Source organism: Vulpes lagopus, chromosome 13 (genome assembly GCF_018345385.1).
Source record: "Vulpes lagopus strain Blue_001 chromosome 13, ASM1834538v1, whole genome shotgun sequence".
In the NCBI taxonomy this organism is placed as follows: Eukaryota; Metazoa; Chordata; class Mammalia; order Carnivora; family Canidae; genus Vulpes; species Vulpes lagopus.
Window position 1 is genome coordinate 2,967,457 of NC_054836.1, and position 16,563 is coordinate 2,984,019.

The window sequence follows — 16,563 nt, forward strand, 5'->3', positions numbered from 1 at the left end:
CTAAGCTCATGCAGACTGAAAGAAGAAAACATCTTTTCTAACCCAATTAAAATACTGTTATGCTACTACTCACAGGGACAAGGTAGCCAAATAACAGTATTTTAGTAGAGCCATTTGCAAGGAACTAGGTAGAACAGGATGGAAGGCTTTTCCCTGGAGTCTTAAAACTGCTCCCTTCTCAGCAGGTGAGCATGGTAGCTTTCAGTCAAGATCGTAAGTAAAGGAGCAGAAAAGAACTAAATTTCTACTGTATCTGAAATGTTTTCTTTCTTTTTTTTTTCCTGTGTGAAAAGGAAGCATCCAGCTGGCTCTAGTCAATGCTCACAGTGGCTGCTGCAGTGTACTAACTAATGATACAGAATGATGAGCAATCATACTTCCTTTCTTGAACAGATTTTATTGATCATCTGCAGTGTTCAGCTTTGTGTGGATGTTGGAGAAACAGTGGTAAAAAAGTAGATCAGATTCCTGCCCTTATGGTTTATGGAGGAGACAGACAACAAAAACGTAAACAAGCAATAAGCATGGTATTACGGTGATTTCAGGGAAATTAGATAGAGTGGTTGGGAGTAAGGAGTGGCTTTCTTAGATCAGGTGTTAGGAAAGGCTTCTCTCAGCATTTGTGCTGAGATCTGATGGACAGCAAAGAACCAGCCATAGGGAAAGTGTGTTCTTCATAGAGGGAACAGTAAGTACAAAAGGTGTAGGGTCCCCATTAATGTTTATCTTCAATTTTTTTTTTAAGATTTTATTTATTTATGACACACACACACACACACACACACACACACACACACAGAAGCAGAGATGGCAGAGGGAGAAGCAGGCTCCATGCAGGGAGCCTGGTGCAGTACTCCATCCCAGGACCGTGGAATCAAGCCCTGAGTCAGAGGCTTAACCATTGAGCCATCCAGACATCCCTGTCTTCAGTGTTTTTATAGTAGCTCTTTAACGCCTTCAAGTTCAGTGTTCTACATAAATAATATGGGTTTTAGGATGATAGAAGGCCAAAAAGCAGTAGAGGTGGTTGCTGTTCTGGTACCCCGGTAAGATCAATAGCTGACATTAGCTCAGTGTAAACAGTGAGAAACTGATAAAAATACTTGCTCTTGGTCATATTCATGTTTCTTACAGGGCCAACACTAAGGTTTTTTTGACTTCCTGTCAGCCAGTCCTGAGTATTCTTAAGGTAACCACCTTTCAGTGGATGGAGGGTACTTAGCTGAAAAAATAAATGCCAAGAGCAGGCTCAATGAGGGTCAAATTGTATGTCAGAATTTGTCCTTGTTTTTGCTAACTTTTGTTCGCATTTTATTACTACATGGAATGTTCTGCTCTGGCCTCTGGCAACACTTTTTAACCTAGCAAGCTTTAGTGATAGTAATGGTAAAAAGCAAAGTAGCAGGCTTGAGAGCTCAAAGTAATGGTCTGGAAGGAGCTAGCTCATACATAGTGTGGCTTATTAACATGAGGGGAGACTTCTGAGGCTGGGTGGTGATCACGGCTGGTACTAAGTGGACACGGTTGTTGGGGTCTGTGCCTCAGTTTATTTGGAGTGTGACATTTGGGAAATGAGTGAAGGTTCTAAGGCTTGTTGTGTATTCACTTATCAGTGTAGACTAGCTATCCAGCTGACAGGTGTGGTTCTAGCATGGGGTGTGTAGATGTCTTTGGATTTATTTTATTTCATTTCTCCAAGAAATGACATAGCTAAATATTGTAGGCAATTCTTTGCCTTATCCGGGACAAGGAATGAAGTAAAGGGATTCAACTCATAAGGGGTTTATGTAGCTTTTCTTCTTATTTCTTGTTGGAAATGGATAGACACCCAGTTTCTGTTGCTAATTCCTCTCTTGGGAGACTGACATGCTTTTTGTTTTTACAGCAGAAATTAATGCAGAATTACAGGCTTTGAACATTTGATGCAGATGGAGTGTTGTGGGATTTCACTTATTTCAGTGAGACTCAATTGATAAACAACTAATGTTTTTCACACTTAGCTCTAATGTTTAGGAAAAAAACATTGGTTTCAGTTGGCATTTTTTGAAAATTAGGAAGTAAAACAACTTATAGGTAAAAATCTAATGAAAATTTAGGTGATGTTTTCATATGTCATTTTTGAGATGTCCAATCTATAATATAAACTGGTCTTGGAGCATTTTCCCTTTATATGCTTATGATGAGTGATTTTTTAAGGCACTATCTCTTCTCTTATGCCTTACCATATTTGGGGGTGCTTTAGATTCCATATGGGAAATAGTCTTCTTGGGATGGTCTTATAACACTAACCTAATGTGTAAGAGGAGGAATTGTAAAGATTGGAGAATCTGTGCCTCAAGTTAATTAATCTAATTTATTAACATTGTCTCTGGGAAGCAGCCTGGCAGAGAAGAGAGTTTAGCCTAGGATTCAGGGGATACAGTTCTAGCCCAGATGCTCCTATTCTCCACTTGGGTGATGTGGGGTAAGATATTTCACCTCAAAGATGCTCTTTTTTTCTTAAGTGGTAAACTCAATCTCTTAAGCTTTTAACAGTCTCAAAAAGGCTGTGATTGTATAAGAAACCTTCTATTGCATGTCTTTTAGGCATGATGAATCAAAACTGAGAAATCTACCTTATGGTAGGCTTCACTTTGAATTGCTGCTTATCTTGCATGAAACATGTTTTCTGTTTCCATTGCTTTTTTTTTTTTTGAGACAGATGAACTATGAAATGTGGTTTTTATAGTGTAAAAGATGAGGAAGTTAGAATTTGAATTAGACTAAGTGATTGGGTAGCAGAGTTGGTTGAAGGTGATGGATAGAAATGAGCTAGGAGGTTCCTGGGCTCAGGATAGATTAGTGGGAGTGCTTGTTTGGAACCCAGAGGAACATGCCAGCAGATTTTATTTATACATTTTCACCTCTGCTTCAGAACACCCTGACATTCTCCTGGGGCAACAGGTCTTGAATTGAGAAGGGTGGGGATGAGAAGGGCACTCTGGGAACCTGTAGCTTATGAGGAGAGTTTATTCTCCTCCTGCTCTTAATTGGAGGAATCTGGGGGGATTGGTAGGGTTCTGAGTTCTGCTTTTCACACTTCAAGACTGGAGCTTCTTCCTTTAGATCATCTTAATTGTCTTTTGCAGATCTTTTCCACTTCATTTAATGTGCAAGTATAGGAATCATAATCTATTCTTGGGAGTTCCTCACATGGTTTCTTTTCTTTTGAGTTTATTTTTAATTGTAAGCTTTCTTGAATCCTTTCTGGGAGTAGATTTAGAGTGAAGCAGTCCAGTGATTTTTTTGAACAGATAATTGCTTCAGGACCATCTAGAAGGCCTTTCAGAGGCATTGAATTAGAATCTCTGTGAGTGCAGCCTGGGAATCTGTATTTAAAAAAAGCCTCTCCTAGGTGGTTCTGCAAGAGTCATTTTTGGATCTGTTCAGGGACTGGCATTTGAGACCCACTGATCTTGTTTAACTCCTTTTCTATATGTAGTTGAAGAGGCAGGACACAAATGACAAAAGGAGCATAGTATGTGTTGGGGTGGGTGCATCAGAATTTTATGAGGGGGGATACTAGTTTCTCTTTCTTTTTAGAGCTTGTCTTGATGGCTCCCAGGACACTTTGCATTGCTTTTAACCTGTAGCTCAATATTGGGCTGCTGTCCTCAAGGGTCCATTTACAGTGATCTGAGATCCTATTCTTGGGTCATAACTGACAGCTAAGAAGTTGTTTTATATGCCTGATTTAGGCCATATGCTCATTTTAACACTCATCTGCCACTTTTTCTTCTATTTGCATAGATTCCCAAGATCTTTCTATAATTTGGCGCCAATAACTTGGCACATTGCTGCTGTGAAGTCTTTAGTGTCATCTACAAACATGAGAATTTTATGCTAATCACTTTTCTGCTTTTGTAATCCTTGGGAGCCACCCACTTGGACCTTCTATCATGTTTCTTGTTTATAAGCCCCATTCTTAAATATCAGTAAAACCCTGAGTGACCTCTGGTGGTCTTAGTCTTTATTTTTTATACCACTAGTTTGTCTAATATGAAAATAAAATTTTCTTATAATTCTCAGGTCTTCGAGGTCCTTATGATTAAGGGTCACATCTACAGTTCCCTTAGTGGCTTTTCCTTATTTTGCCCAGCAGTTTTCTAGTTCATCCCTAAATTTCTTCAAAAAGTTCAGGTGAGGGATCCCTGGGTGGCGCAGCGGTTTGGCGCCTGCCTTTGGCCCAGGGCGTGATCCTGGAGACCCGGGATCGAATCCCACGTCGGGCTCCCGGTGCATGGAGCCTGCTTCTCCCTCTGCCTGTGTCTCTGCCTCTCTCTCTCTCTCTCTCTCTCTCTCTCTCTCTGTGACTATTTACTTATGTAAATAAAAAAAAAAAAAAGTTCAGGTGAATGCCAACCAGCATTAATAATTTAATAATTACCAATATTTAAGTTTTGGACTTAATCCCTGCTCATAATATTTCAAATAGTATAAAAGTATATAAAAGTAAATACAAAAATATTTCTCCCTCTGGCCTTAGCCCTCAGTTTTCTGTCATTCATTCTCATTCCCCTAAGGAAATGTGTTTCCAAACTTGTCTCTCACATACACACACACACACCACGAGCAGGGGGACTCATTCCCCTAAGGAAATGTGTTTCTTTCTTTCTTTCTTTTTTTTTTAATATGACATACCTCCTGAGCATTTATTTTAGTTCATAAAGTTGGATTTTCAAAACAAATGACATGTCTTATCTAATGCTGTTTAGAAATATTTAGCTATGTTCTGCAGTTTTCAATAATGTTCTCTTAATGTGAAATTTAATTATGAGACTTTAATTCATTCATTTTCAAGAAGCTAGTTCTGAAATATGTGCATTTCTAAAACTTTTGCCAGTGTTACATATTTAAGATTAAAAACTACAAAGACTTGATTTTATACTCGTTGCTTCTGAGTTGGTGCATCACAATATGGCACATTTTCTACAAGGAGTTCTTTCCTAGGGACCAATTCTCTTCTATTTTCTTGGGAGAAGTTTCACTTTTATTACTTTTGAATTCTTCATTTATCTTTATTCTGGCTGCTTCTAATGCTCTGGTATCATTTTTAAAAACCTGTTGTCTGGTCCTTTGTAATGTTTTAAAGAGCTGTAAAACCTTGGCCGCCTGACCCATGGCTCTCCTCACCGCGGCGGCCACCTCTCCTCAGGAAATGTGTTTCTAAACTTTACACACACACACACGAGCAGGGGGACTCATTCCCCTAAGGAAATGTGTTTCCTAACTTTACACACACACACACACACACACACACACACACACACGAGCAGGGGGAGCAGAGGGACTGAGCAGGGGGACCGGTAGAGGGAGAGGGAGAAGCAGGCTCCCTCTCTGTTCCAGGAAAAGGCAGACACCTAACCATCCGAGCCACTTAGTTGTCCCCTGTCCTGCAACTTTTAAAAAAAATGACGATCATCTATGTCATAATTATAGATCCTATCTCATTCTTTAGTGGTTGAAGAGTATTCTATCATTTGGGTGTTTTTACTTACCCATTTGTTGATGTTTTTGGTTTTTCATGGTTCTAATACTGCTACACTGAGTTAACGTGCTTTTTACATCTTTTTGTTCTTGTGTTGGCATTTCCATAAGATACATCCTGGAACTGCAGTGCTGGTACCTTTTCATATCACTTAATGTTTTTGGTGGTTGTAGGGTGGTTTTACGTACACTTAACCTGTTTATTTCTTATAGATACCATCTTAGGTAAAATTCAGGGCAAAATACAGGTTAACCTCTCATTACTCATTAATTATTGCACGTTTGGTAGTCCTCTGTTTCTCCAATCAGAGTATCCTTGAAAACCACTTTATCTCTTCATTAGAGGGCAGGGCCCAACTGCCTGGGGATCACAAAATAACTACTTTTTAATTGCTTGAAGATCCTCAGGTGTTTTAAGGTCCTAGTATTTAAAGGAGAGTAGGTTACTTGAGCTTTAGCTTCATCTGCTTTCTCTGGGTTCTAGAGAGCTGTGTGACTAAGGAAGTGTGCAGCTACCTAGCTGCAAATGGCATGAGGAGGTGAAAGGCAAATTCATGTGAAAGGTTTGACTTTTTTCCTGTGGACTGGCACATAGCTTTTCTTTTTTCTTTTTCTTCTTGGATAAGAAGGTGGAGATGGGAGGTGGTAAGCATGACCACATCCTGTGTGGGGAAACCCTGCTATGTTTAGAGTTGTTTAGAGAGACAACCAGGGTAGTCAGCGTTGGTAGTCTTCAGTGAAGTGCTGAGCCCAGCCTTGGTGTAATGGCTTACCTCAGGTTTCCTGGACTTCACATGTGCGTGGACCTCTACCATGGTTTGAGCACTGGAGCACTGCCTCTACTTGTCTTTAGTTCAAAAGTCTTTTGAGCAATCAGCTATTTTAAAAATTGAAATATTTTTAAAGCAAACTTAATTTGGAGCACCTGGCTGGCTCAGCTCATGGTCTCCGGGTCCTGGGATTGAGCCCCACATCAGGCTTCCTGCTTAGTCTTCTGCCTCCCTCTCTCTCAAATACATAAATAAAATCTTAAAAAAAAAAAAAAAAAAAACCAAAGTTTTTTCACTATTGGAAATGGAAAACCAGTGTTACTTGCCATAACTTGAAAGTACCTTAAAAAATGCACAACGAAAACAGTGTTATTAAATTCTAGCTAGGTACAGCATCTTGTGGAGAGCTATGAAGAAAGCTTAACAAGTTGTGAAGATGTGCTAAAGGCTTCCTGCCACCAAACTGGAACTTTCTTCTTCATTTAATAGGAACGATTGAAAGAGATTTGGAAAGGAGTCAATTCTTATATATGTGTAAATATTAAATGCTGATATATACAGGGTTTACTTACATAAGGCAGTTTTTTTTTTTAACCCCACTCCCCACTTCCCCCCAACCCCGCATTGGGAAATAGACATTACTTGTGTCTTGGGGGTAGAACTGATTTCTGGAATGGCTGTGGTTCAAGTCATTAGCAACACTGATTACTAGCCATATGACCATGGGTAGGTTAATTTTATCCCTTCAAGTTGCAGCTTTGCGTGTAAATGGGTGTAATAAGAGCACTCTCCTTGTGAGGCTGTGGCTGATTGAGAGAATGCATGGAAAATGTTTAGCACAGTGTCCAGCGCATGTGACATTTCAGTGACATTTCAGTTGGGTTTAGTCCAGCAGTTTCCGTATCAATCCTCAAGTCAGAGGGGGATGAAAGTGGAACTGCTGGAGCAAAATGAGGGAAATAAAGACACCTGGCAGGTCTTGTGCTGTTAAAGTTTTTCAATTTAAAGAACTGGCTTTAGTTTTGAGTTTATATTCTTACTACTTTTTCTTTTGCTAAAATACCTTTATTTTTATAAATAATGTGACAACCTTTGTTTAATATCCTTAGCAAAAATAAAAACTAAGTAATGGGACATTTTGGGGACAGGGGAGCCTTGTCTATGAAATTTAGAAATCTGGGAACACCTGGCAGAAACGTGCGCATTGGCAAATGTGTAACTCTTCTGAACTTCAGCGATATTAGCTATTGAAGTATTAGGAAAGATTAGGATTAGGAAAGATTAAACAAATTTAGGTAATGCGTGGAAGATGCAGTTGTGTGTGTGTGTAAATACTAGTTGTTGTTCAATGGCACAGGGGTGGCTAGTTAGGCAGAAACTCAACAGGGAAAAGTTTTGGCTCTCTTGGGTTCCCTGACCCCCATTCTCCCAGCAACCTTCTAGCCTCTGGTACTTTAGGACCAGGTTGCATCTCATGCCCTTCCTCCCATACCCTTAATCACCAGTGCCTCAACTCCATCTCTGCCCAAATCCACATCAAAACTTGAAGTTGATATAGTGACATATTTAGAACAAATTTTTTTTTTTTAGCTTATTTATTTACAAGAAACCCAGAGAGAGAGGGGGGGGGGGCAGAGACACAGGCAGAGGGAGAAGCAGGCTCCACGCAGGGAACCCGACGCGGGACTCAATTTCAGGTCTCCAATATCATACCCTGGGCTGCAGGCGGCGCTAAACTGCTGCGCCACCAGGGCTGCCCTAGAACAGTTTTTTCACTACAAAGTAAAACTTTTTTTTTTTAAGGCTATTTGAGAGAGGGTGCAAGAATGCACGACCATGTCCACAAGCTGGAGGATGGGGAGAGATTGGGGCAGAGGCAGAAGCACACTCTCCACTGAGCATGGAGCTCCATGTGGGTCTTGATCCTAGGATCTTGGGATCATGACCTGAGCCCAAGGCAGATGCTTAAGCTGAGTCACCCAGGCACCCCTAAAACATTTGTTGAGGAGAGTGCTCATGTAAGTGGGGGGAGGTGCAGAGGGAGAGAGAAAGAATTTCAAGGAGACTCCAAGCTGAATCAAGTCCCACTGGGGGCTTAATCTCATGACCCTGAGATCGTGACCTGAGTGGAAACCAAGAGTCAGTCACTCAGCCAACCCAGGTGCCCCTAAAACATTTTCTGTTTTCTTCTCCAAGGGGACTCAGTAATCCAAATTTGAGTTTTTCTTGGTTCCCTATGCCAATTCCCAGTCTCCCAGAGAAGGAGATAAATTCATTCTTTGCAAGGAATAGTTCCTTACCTGGCCTTGGCACCTTTGTAAGAACAGTCTGCTGCAGGCTGTTGCTGTTCACACCTGTTGTCTTGGCATAATTTTCATTAATGCCCCTTTTCACTTCGAAGTGCCCTGATTCCAGGGATAAAATGGATGTTTACTGTGCTTAGTAAGAACAGTCAAATCTGGGAGAGTGTGGGATGAAAAAGTTCATAGAGACCAATATAAACAGAAGGTAGATGTTTCTGTAAACCTAGCAACTGGGGCGTCCTGAGAGGAGGGTCTCATGGCTAAGAAAGCCTTTTATGGAGAGGAAGTGGCCTAGGCTTGAGACCCGAGGCTTTGGGCTGAGGAGATTTGAGTTGTCAGTCTCGTTAAAATGTTGCTGTTAAATAGAGGTAGGTAGCTTTGTTTTATAATGAAAGTGGAACTTGTGAGTTTAAATACTGATGGTTTTCTTGGAGGATGGATGGGTTAGAAAATCAGGTGTGATGTTTTCAGATCTGTTATAAAAGTTTAAAAAACCTTTTCTGGAGAGGTGGTGAAAGTGACAGGTCTTGACAGAGGCAGAAGAATAAAATGGATGAGATAAAAAGGAGAAATGGGTAAGTACAAGTGTGGGAATACTCAGATAGGCTTCGAAGCAGCTATGAGCAGTCTGGATGCAATGAGCAGGATTAAGGCAACTTGCTTAAAGCGACTAAGCACTGCTGGAAGTTTGTAGTAGAGAAAGGAACGAGAGGTGAGGCTTCTGAGTTTTTCTTTCCAGTCTCTGGAATGTGAGGTTAGTGAGCTTTTAAACTTTATGAATTCTGTTCCAGGAGAGGGAAAGTCCATTGTTTTATAGCCTTTAATACCAGGGCCATTTTTATTTTTGGCAGCAGCCCAAAATAGTGAATTATGCCAGGTGTAACTTATCTACTTAACTAACAGGATGCTCCCAGATCTTCATGAAGAGTCGTGCATTCTTTCCCTACCTCTTTTTCCTTTCCTCTGTGCGGAAGGGAGACTCTGGAATGCCTGGGTCCTGGAATCCTGTTGAGATCTATTATTCTGTGTGTAGTAATTGCTTGTGTTATTACTGTTGGCAGGTGAGCCCTTTCACAGCCCAGAGGCCAGGAGGCTGCCTCTATTACTTAAAAGCTGAGTTATCTTGTTAAACTCCTCTCTTGTGAGCGCTTTAGAATCTCTTGAGACCTGCAGGCTCTCTGTGGGGCACAGGCCCAGCTCTTGGGTAAGCCTGCCCTGCCCCCATGTTAGTCATCATGATTCCATCTCTGGAGGACTAACTTTCCGTTACATAGCAAGGCAGCGTAGGGCTGCTAGCTGGACCTCTTGGTTTCCATTTAATTCTTAAGTGTTCCCGTATCAATGCTCTTAATCAAAGTACCTCTCTTGCTCTTGTGTCAAAGAAAATGTGTTTCTTTGATTATCAACAGGAGAAGCTGAAAGCCAATGTAGGGAGAATAAGAAGTTTGGGACTTAGATTTTGTGAGGAAGTTAGAAAATTGGTTTTTGAAAGTGGTTGATGGCACAATGTGAAGAGTAAAGATGCCCTGTGAGTCTGAGCTATCTATAAACTTGGAAATTTCCTTGCTTTATATGTTAAATATATTTTATTATTCATTAAAGAGTGTGCTCCCCTCCCCTACCCCAAAAAGGAGAGGGGAATCAGAGCTGGTCTTTGTGGTTAGCATAGGATATGTAGAATATTATGGATGTTTCTATTTTTTTATTTATTTTTAAAGATTATATCAGAGAGGGAGAACATGAGGGGACATGGGGAAGGGGAGGAGCAGAAGGAGGGAGAAGCAGACCCCTTGCTGAGCAGGGAGCCCAGCAGGGCTCCATCCCAGGACCCCAGGGTCTTGACCTGAGCTAAAGGGAGCTAAAGGCAGCTGTCTAAGGGGCTGAGCCATCTGGGCGCCCTTGGATGTTTTTTTAATAAAAATGGAGGAGCAGTCTCTTCTGGGCAATAGCTGTAGTTAAAATAACACAGAATTCCAGGTAGGCCAGACAGCCTTCTGTTTGGCTTCTAGAGGAGGTATGCATTATCTGTGATGAAGGATGGAGGGGTCATGGAGACTGCAGTTTTTATTCCTCCATAGTAGTTTTCCTAGGATTTTAATGATAAGGAGAATTCTGGGGTAGTACGTTAATTTAGCAGTAAAGAACTCTGAAATGTTTAGGGTAGATTTGTGATTTGTACTTTATTTTGACATCTAAAATTGACTATTAATGTTGCAAATAAGAAAAGTTTCCAAACAAATCTAGAAAATAAAATGGGAAAATTAATGCTTTTCATGGGTAGCTTAGAAATTGAATTACATCCTTAAGTTCTACAGTCAGTTCTGCATATAAACCAAAATAAATATATTAGATATTCTTTAGAGATGATTCACTCTGAATCTGAGTATTCTCTATAAGCTAGCATCCTTTTTGCTATAAGTTCCTTCTAAGAAAAATACATAGGACTTTATGGAAGCAAACCTGAGAAATAATATTAAAGGCAACAATCTTCATTTCTTTCAGGTATTTCAGGGTCTCTGGTGTGCTTTCATTTTAGCGGGTGTCAGCCTTCCTTTCGGACTGTGGTGTGACATTCTGTACTCCCGGCCACTATGCAGGCAGAGCTATGAGAAGTCAGACATGGCAGCTACAGCTATGGGAGCTAAGTAGAGTAATAGCTGTCCTCTGGCCACTGCCTCCTTGGATCAGAAATCAAGGGGTCCCTTCCCTCCTTCCTCTGAGCATTGAGGGTGCTAAGGAGGAAAAGAGTTGAAGTTGGGGATGGGGAAGATGGGTAGGCTGGGGCCTGGACTGACCCAGTAACCGAGTAGCTCCCTGAATGCAGTCCCAGGCTTCTCCACCCTGCCTTAGCAACCCCTGCTTCACCTCCATCAGTTCCTGCACAGGGGAGGAATGGCCTTTTTTGTCATCAGGAACAACTTTTTCTTGGGTTTCTTTAAGGGAAGAAGTCTTTGTCTTTGGGGAACTGTATCCTCTGCCTGTGGTGGGGACAACAGAAGTTTAAGAGGCATATGATCTTCAGTCCTCTTCTCCTGTGACCACAGGAAGTAGTTCTGAAACAGAGTGGGCATGTGGATGAAATGTATGTGAACAGAAAAACTATCAGTTATTTGAAATCCATAAGACCAGCTGAGGTATCTTCTTCAGATACTCTAGAAGTGTGTATTTTGAAGTATTTAAGAAAAAGTACAAATCAGTGACTTTTCTTTTTTAAAGGAGTTTATTTATTATGAGAGAGAGAGAGAGAGGCAGAGACACAGGCAGAGGGCTCCCATGCAGGGAGCCTGGTGTGGGACTTGATCCTGGGACTCCAGGATCACACCCTGAGCCAGAAGGCAGATGTTTAACTGCTGAGCCACCCAGGCATCCCAAATCAATGACTTTTTAAAGTGCTTTCGGTGCTCTAAAATTTCTGGCAGTCCCCAACCAAATCTTTGGACTAGGGCTCCAGTCCACCATTGCTTGGTAATCACTGCTACATGTTGGGATGTGGAAAACATTCAGAAGGCATGGCCCTTGAATTGTTAGCCCTGCTCATGACTGGCATTAGGACCATGCACGTACAGTGCTTAGAAGAGACCTCTATATTAGAGTCCTAGAGTCTAGAGTGTGATGTTTCAAGTGCTGCATTGGACTCCATCTGGGATCAGGATTATGAGCCTGTCAGAGACTGCTGTGTGCTTGCTTGTGCCTTCTCTGAGCACTTCCCTCCCTGTCACAGTGTGCTCTTTGCCTATCCACTTAATATTTCTCTGAAGATAAAAAAAATAGTGTTACTTTCGTTGCTTTCAATTAAGACATTCAAATATATTTTCCTTACCTTGCTATTTGGATACAGGCTTTGGGGTGTAAATCTACCGAGACATTGTTGTCTGTTAAATAAGAATAAATGTAAGAATCATGGAGAATATAATCCTAGAAGAAATTATCGCTCTTGCTTAGTGTCCCTTTTAGGGATATAGGAAATGATTGAGGAAAGTGGGAAAACAATTGAATATTGAACATTTAATTGGGAGAGTCTCCATTGTGGTCTGGGATATAGATTTGAGTGGTTTCTGTTGAATAGAGTAGACTTGACAGCTTACAGGAAATAATTGCATGGTTAGAAATGAGTTAGGTAAGATGTTCTTGAAGGAGGTAACCAGGGAAATTCGACATCTTCTAATAAGAGGACTGATAAGGGAAGGGGGCTGAAGATGATGTTGACAGAAATAACACACTCCCAGGGGGAGAATGGAATGATGCTGAAGACTGTTGGAGCTGCGTTAGAGAGGGCAGAGAGAAGGCGGACAAGATACTGAACTCTTGGAATGGAGAATCCTGGATGAAGGGAGGAGGACTAGATGAGGACATGCTTGCCTGTGGGTCAAGCCCAGGAGATGGGTGGCAGGTGTTTGGGCTACCTGTTGTCATTTGGCAGAGAAATAGGAAAACAGCTGTGAATGTGGCACGTGCTCTTGAGATCCTAGCTCTTGTTAGCTTCAGCAAAAATTCACTAAGCTAGGAGTTAAGGACAAGGACCATGTCTTGATGTTCAGAGTCTGGCATTGTGCTTTTACATGGTAGAGGCACTCATTTATTAAAAAATAAACTGAATGCTTACTTTGTCTCCTGTCTTGTTCTGGGCTCTGGAGCTATTAGGATAAGTAGGGTAGACCTGGTCCTTGTCCTCCTAGATCTTGTTTTTGTTTTTTCTTGAAAGATTTTATTTACCTAGTCATGAGAGACACCAAGAGAGAGGCAGAGACCTACGCAGAGGGAGAGAAGCAGGGTCCTGGTGGGGAGTGTCCAGGACCCCAGGATCACAACCTTAGCTGAAGGCAGACACTCAACCACTGAGCTACTCACATGCCCCATCCTCATAGATCTTGTAGCTTCAAGAGGAAAACCAGTACTAAACAACTCTAGCGTTGTGATATATCCCATGGGAAGAAGTATACAGAGTACTCAGCACATATAGCAAATCTATCTGACCCAGTGTGGAGATTGGGTACGCCTCTTTGAGGAAACCATGTAAGCTGAATTTGCTGGAGAACATGCTCCTGAGCCCGGCAGTTTGGGGATAGAGATCCGGAATTAATAAAACTTTATTGTGCAAACCCATGACTCAAGGATCTTATTGAAGTGCAGATTCTGATTCAGTAGGTCCTAGGTTGAACTGGAGTGTCTGCATTTCTAACAAGCTCTCAAGTGATTGCTGCTCTGTAGTTTTTTTCAGAGGCTTCCTGTGCATCCTCCTCACTTTTGCCTTTTTTATTCTTTTATTTCATTTGAAAGATCATGGGACTGGACTGGGTTATTTTTTCCTCCAGTCTGTAGCCATGGTGGCTGCAGTGCTATCACTGTTGAGTGTTTGTAGCTATAGTTGATCAGCAGTAGAGAGTCTTCTCCTGTCCCCTCCACATGCCAGGTGAAAATCCTACTCTGTCCTTCCATCACAACCTACTTTGTAGAGAAGGCCAAATGTATGGGGGATGGGAGGAGGAGGAAATTTAGGTTGTGGTTAAGAACAAAAGAAAATCCAATAATGTCTTACATTATTAACAGAGAATTTCTTTTGGCATCTCCCAAAAGACCCCTTCTAGATTAGGGTGGGGTATTCAGGCATTATTTATAATAAAGGCAGCCCACTCTGAGGGGTAAAGAAATTATAACCAAGATTACAAGGCTTCACTGAAAACAAAAGTGTGTGTGGAGTTCCTGTTTCTTATAGAACGTTCTCAATTATTATAACTGTATTCCCATCAGTTTTCTTTTTCTTTTTTTTTTTTAATTTATTCATGAGAGACAGAGAGAGAGAGAGAGGTAGAGACACAGGCAGAGGAAGAAGCAGGCTCCAGGCAGGGTGCCCGATGTGGGACTTGATCCCAGGACTCCAGGATCATGCCCTGGGCCGAAGGCAGGTGCTAAACCGCTGAGCCACCCAAAGATTCCCCCATAACTGAATTCCCATCAGTTGTTTCTTAAAACTTTTGAGACATTAAGGAGTTTTTGACTTTTCTGAATATTAAATCTAATTAGATCACACATGTAAGTTTTTAAAATCCCTACCAGCATAGGAAGAAAGAGGGACTCTTTAAGACCCAAGAGATGCTTTTTGGGTGCAATAGCCTTTTTGAACTGTGTGCTCAGAGGAGGTTTGGATTCTGTGATTTTAAAGCATTTTATTTTGTGAAGAAGTGAATGGCTCATGTCAAAAGATGTGGTCCTTGCAACATAATAACAATTTGACATTTATTTTCTTAGTGTTGTATGCATAGAGCAGAAGAGGGAGGGAGGTGAGGAGCAAGACAACCACCAACTTCAGAGCTATCATGAGATCTAGTTTTAGTGATTGTTTTGTAGGCCTAGGGCAGCCTGTAGTATGTTTAGCACCTAAAAATTTTTTAAAGCTTTATTTTGAAAAATTTCAAACTTACATAAATATTGTGAGGGTAGTACAGACAATTTCTGTGTTCCCTTCATCCAGGGTCCCCAATTGCCCTGTCATTTTCTCTGTGTTTATTATAGTCATGTAATTCATGGTAGTTAGTCAAGTCATTCATGGTAGTTAGGTGCTGTGAAGTTGCAAACACTGAACTAGAGAATACTGAACCATCTCTCCTATGAGAAATACAGGTTTAGATTCCTGCAAGCCTCTGGTCATCACATTATCATCAAATGATAGATAGCTGACCTTGTTCCATATGTGCTTGTGCTTAAAGGTGCCTTATTTTAATATATACTCATGCCCGAGTGAAATTTAATCTAACATTTTCTCTGTAAGGCCCATCACAACATCTTTCTTTGTGCTTAAGAACACTTCAGGACTACACCTACGGGGCCATTTTAAATTTAAACTGTGAAATCAACAAGAAGCCCTGGTCACTGCAGTAATTTTCCTTTACCTTTAACATAGTCTGACTACTTGACCACAACCAGACATCCAAGTCCTTTAGTGATACTCTTTTATGTTCTGAAGTCAATTAATTTTTTCTTCTTTTGCTAGTTTTCACATGTGACTGTTGCTCACTTTGAAGTTTTCTCTTGACAACTGGAATGGATTTCTCTGAAATGACACTCCTGTTTGCCTGCCATATAGTTCTTCCTGAGTTCTTATTTCTGAGTAATTGTCTTGATCTCTGTGTCCTTGACAAGAGTAGAGCACATGAGTAGCAAGGACTTGGTTCTTCAGAGGATCATCATTCTGGGGACAGTCCTGGTACAGGCTTCCCAGAGATGGAGTTATTTCTTTCATGGGGAGATTTTATTTGTGGAGGAGTAAGCTATAACCTTGGTGCTTTATATAAGCTACCATATTTTTTTTAACATATAATTGTTGTATACCTGAAACTAATATATCATAGTAGCCTGACTGTATATTATAAAATATTACCACAATGTCTAGTCAGCATCTGTCACCATACATAGTTACAAAACTTTTTTTCTTGTGATCTTTTAAGATTTCTCTTAGCAGCTTTCAAATCTGCAGTACAGTATTATTATCTATAGTTGCCATGCTGTATGTGACATCTTCATGGCTTATGTATTTTTAATTAGAAGTTTGTACCTTTTTGACTCTCTTCACCTACTTTGCCTACCGCCAACCCCAGCCAACCAATTTTTGGACTCACGGTTCTCATATATTTAGCATTTGGGGTTTACTGAAAATGTACTGGGAAAACCTGGGTTCTAGCTCTGCTGCTATCATGACTGTGCCACAGTTTCCTCCATTGTAAGATGTGGAGAACAGTGCCTGCTCAGCTTCTTCCGAGCATTGTTGTGAGGATGAAGGGAGTGGAGGGTAGGGAGGGAAGGGAAGAGAGACCAATGTACTTAATATAACTTTTACTGAGTACCTGTTAGTGTCAGGGACTGTGAGGCCTCTCACTTAGTCATCCTAACAACTCAGAGAATAGTAGTATTGACCTCATTTATACGTGAGGGAATATCACAGTGCTAGGAATGATTTTTACTTGTTTGTT

General features: G+C 41.0%; 2 protein-coding genes across 2 annotated transcripts in view; one reads left to right on the forward strand and one right to left on the reverse strand.

Moving 5' to 3' along the window:
- Positions 1-16,563, forward strand: part of SND1 (staphylococcal nuclease and tudor domain containing 1) — a 420,936-nt gene that overhangs the window by 4,351 nt on the left and 400,022 nt on the right. The window lies entirely within an intron of this gene.
- LOC121474814 (complex III assembly factor LYRM7-like) lies at positions 4,846-5,191 on the reverse strand. Its single transcript, XM_041727937.1, has one exon. It carries the CDS (start codon positions 5,158-5,160, stop codon positions 4,969-4,971), a length of 192 nt encoding a protein of 63 aa, XP_041583871.1. The 5' UTR covers positions 5,161-5,191; the 3' UTR covers positions 4,846-4,968.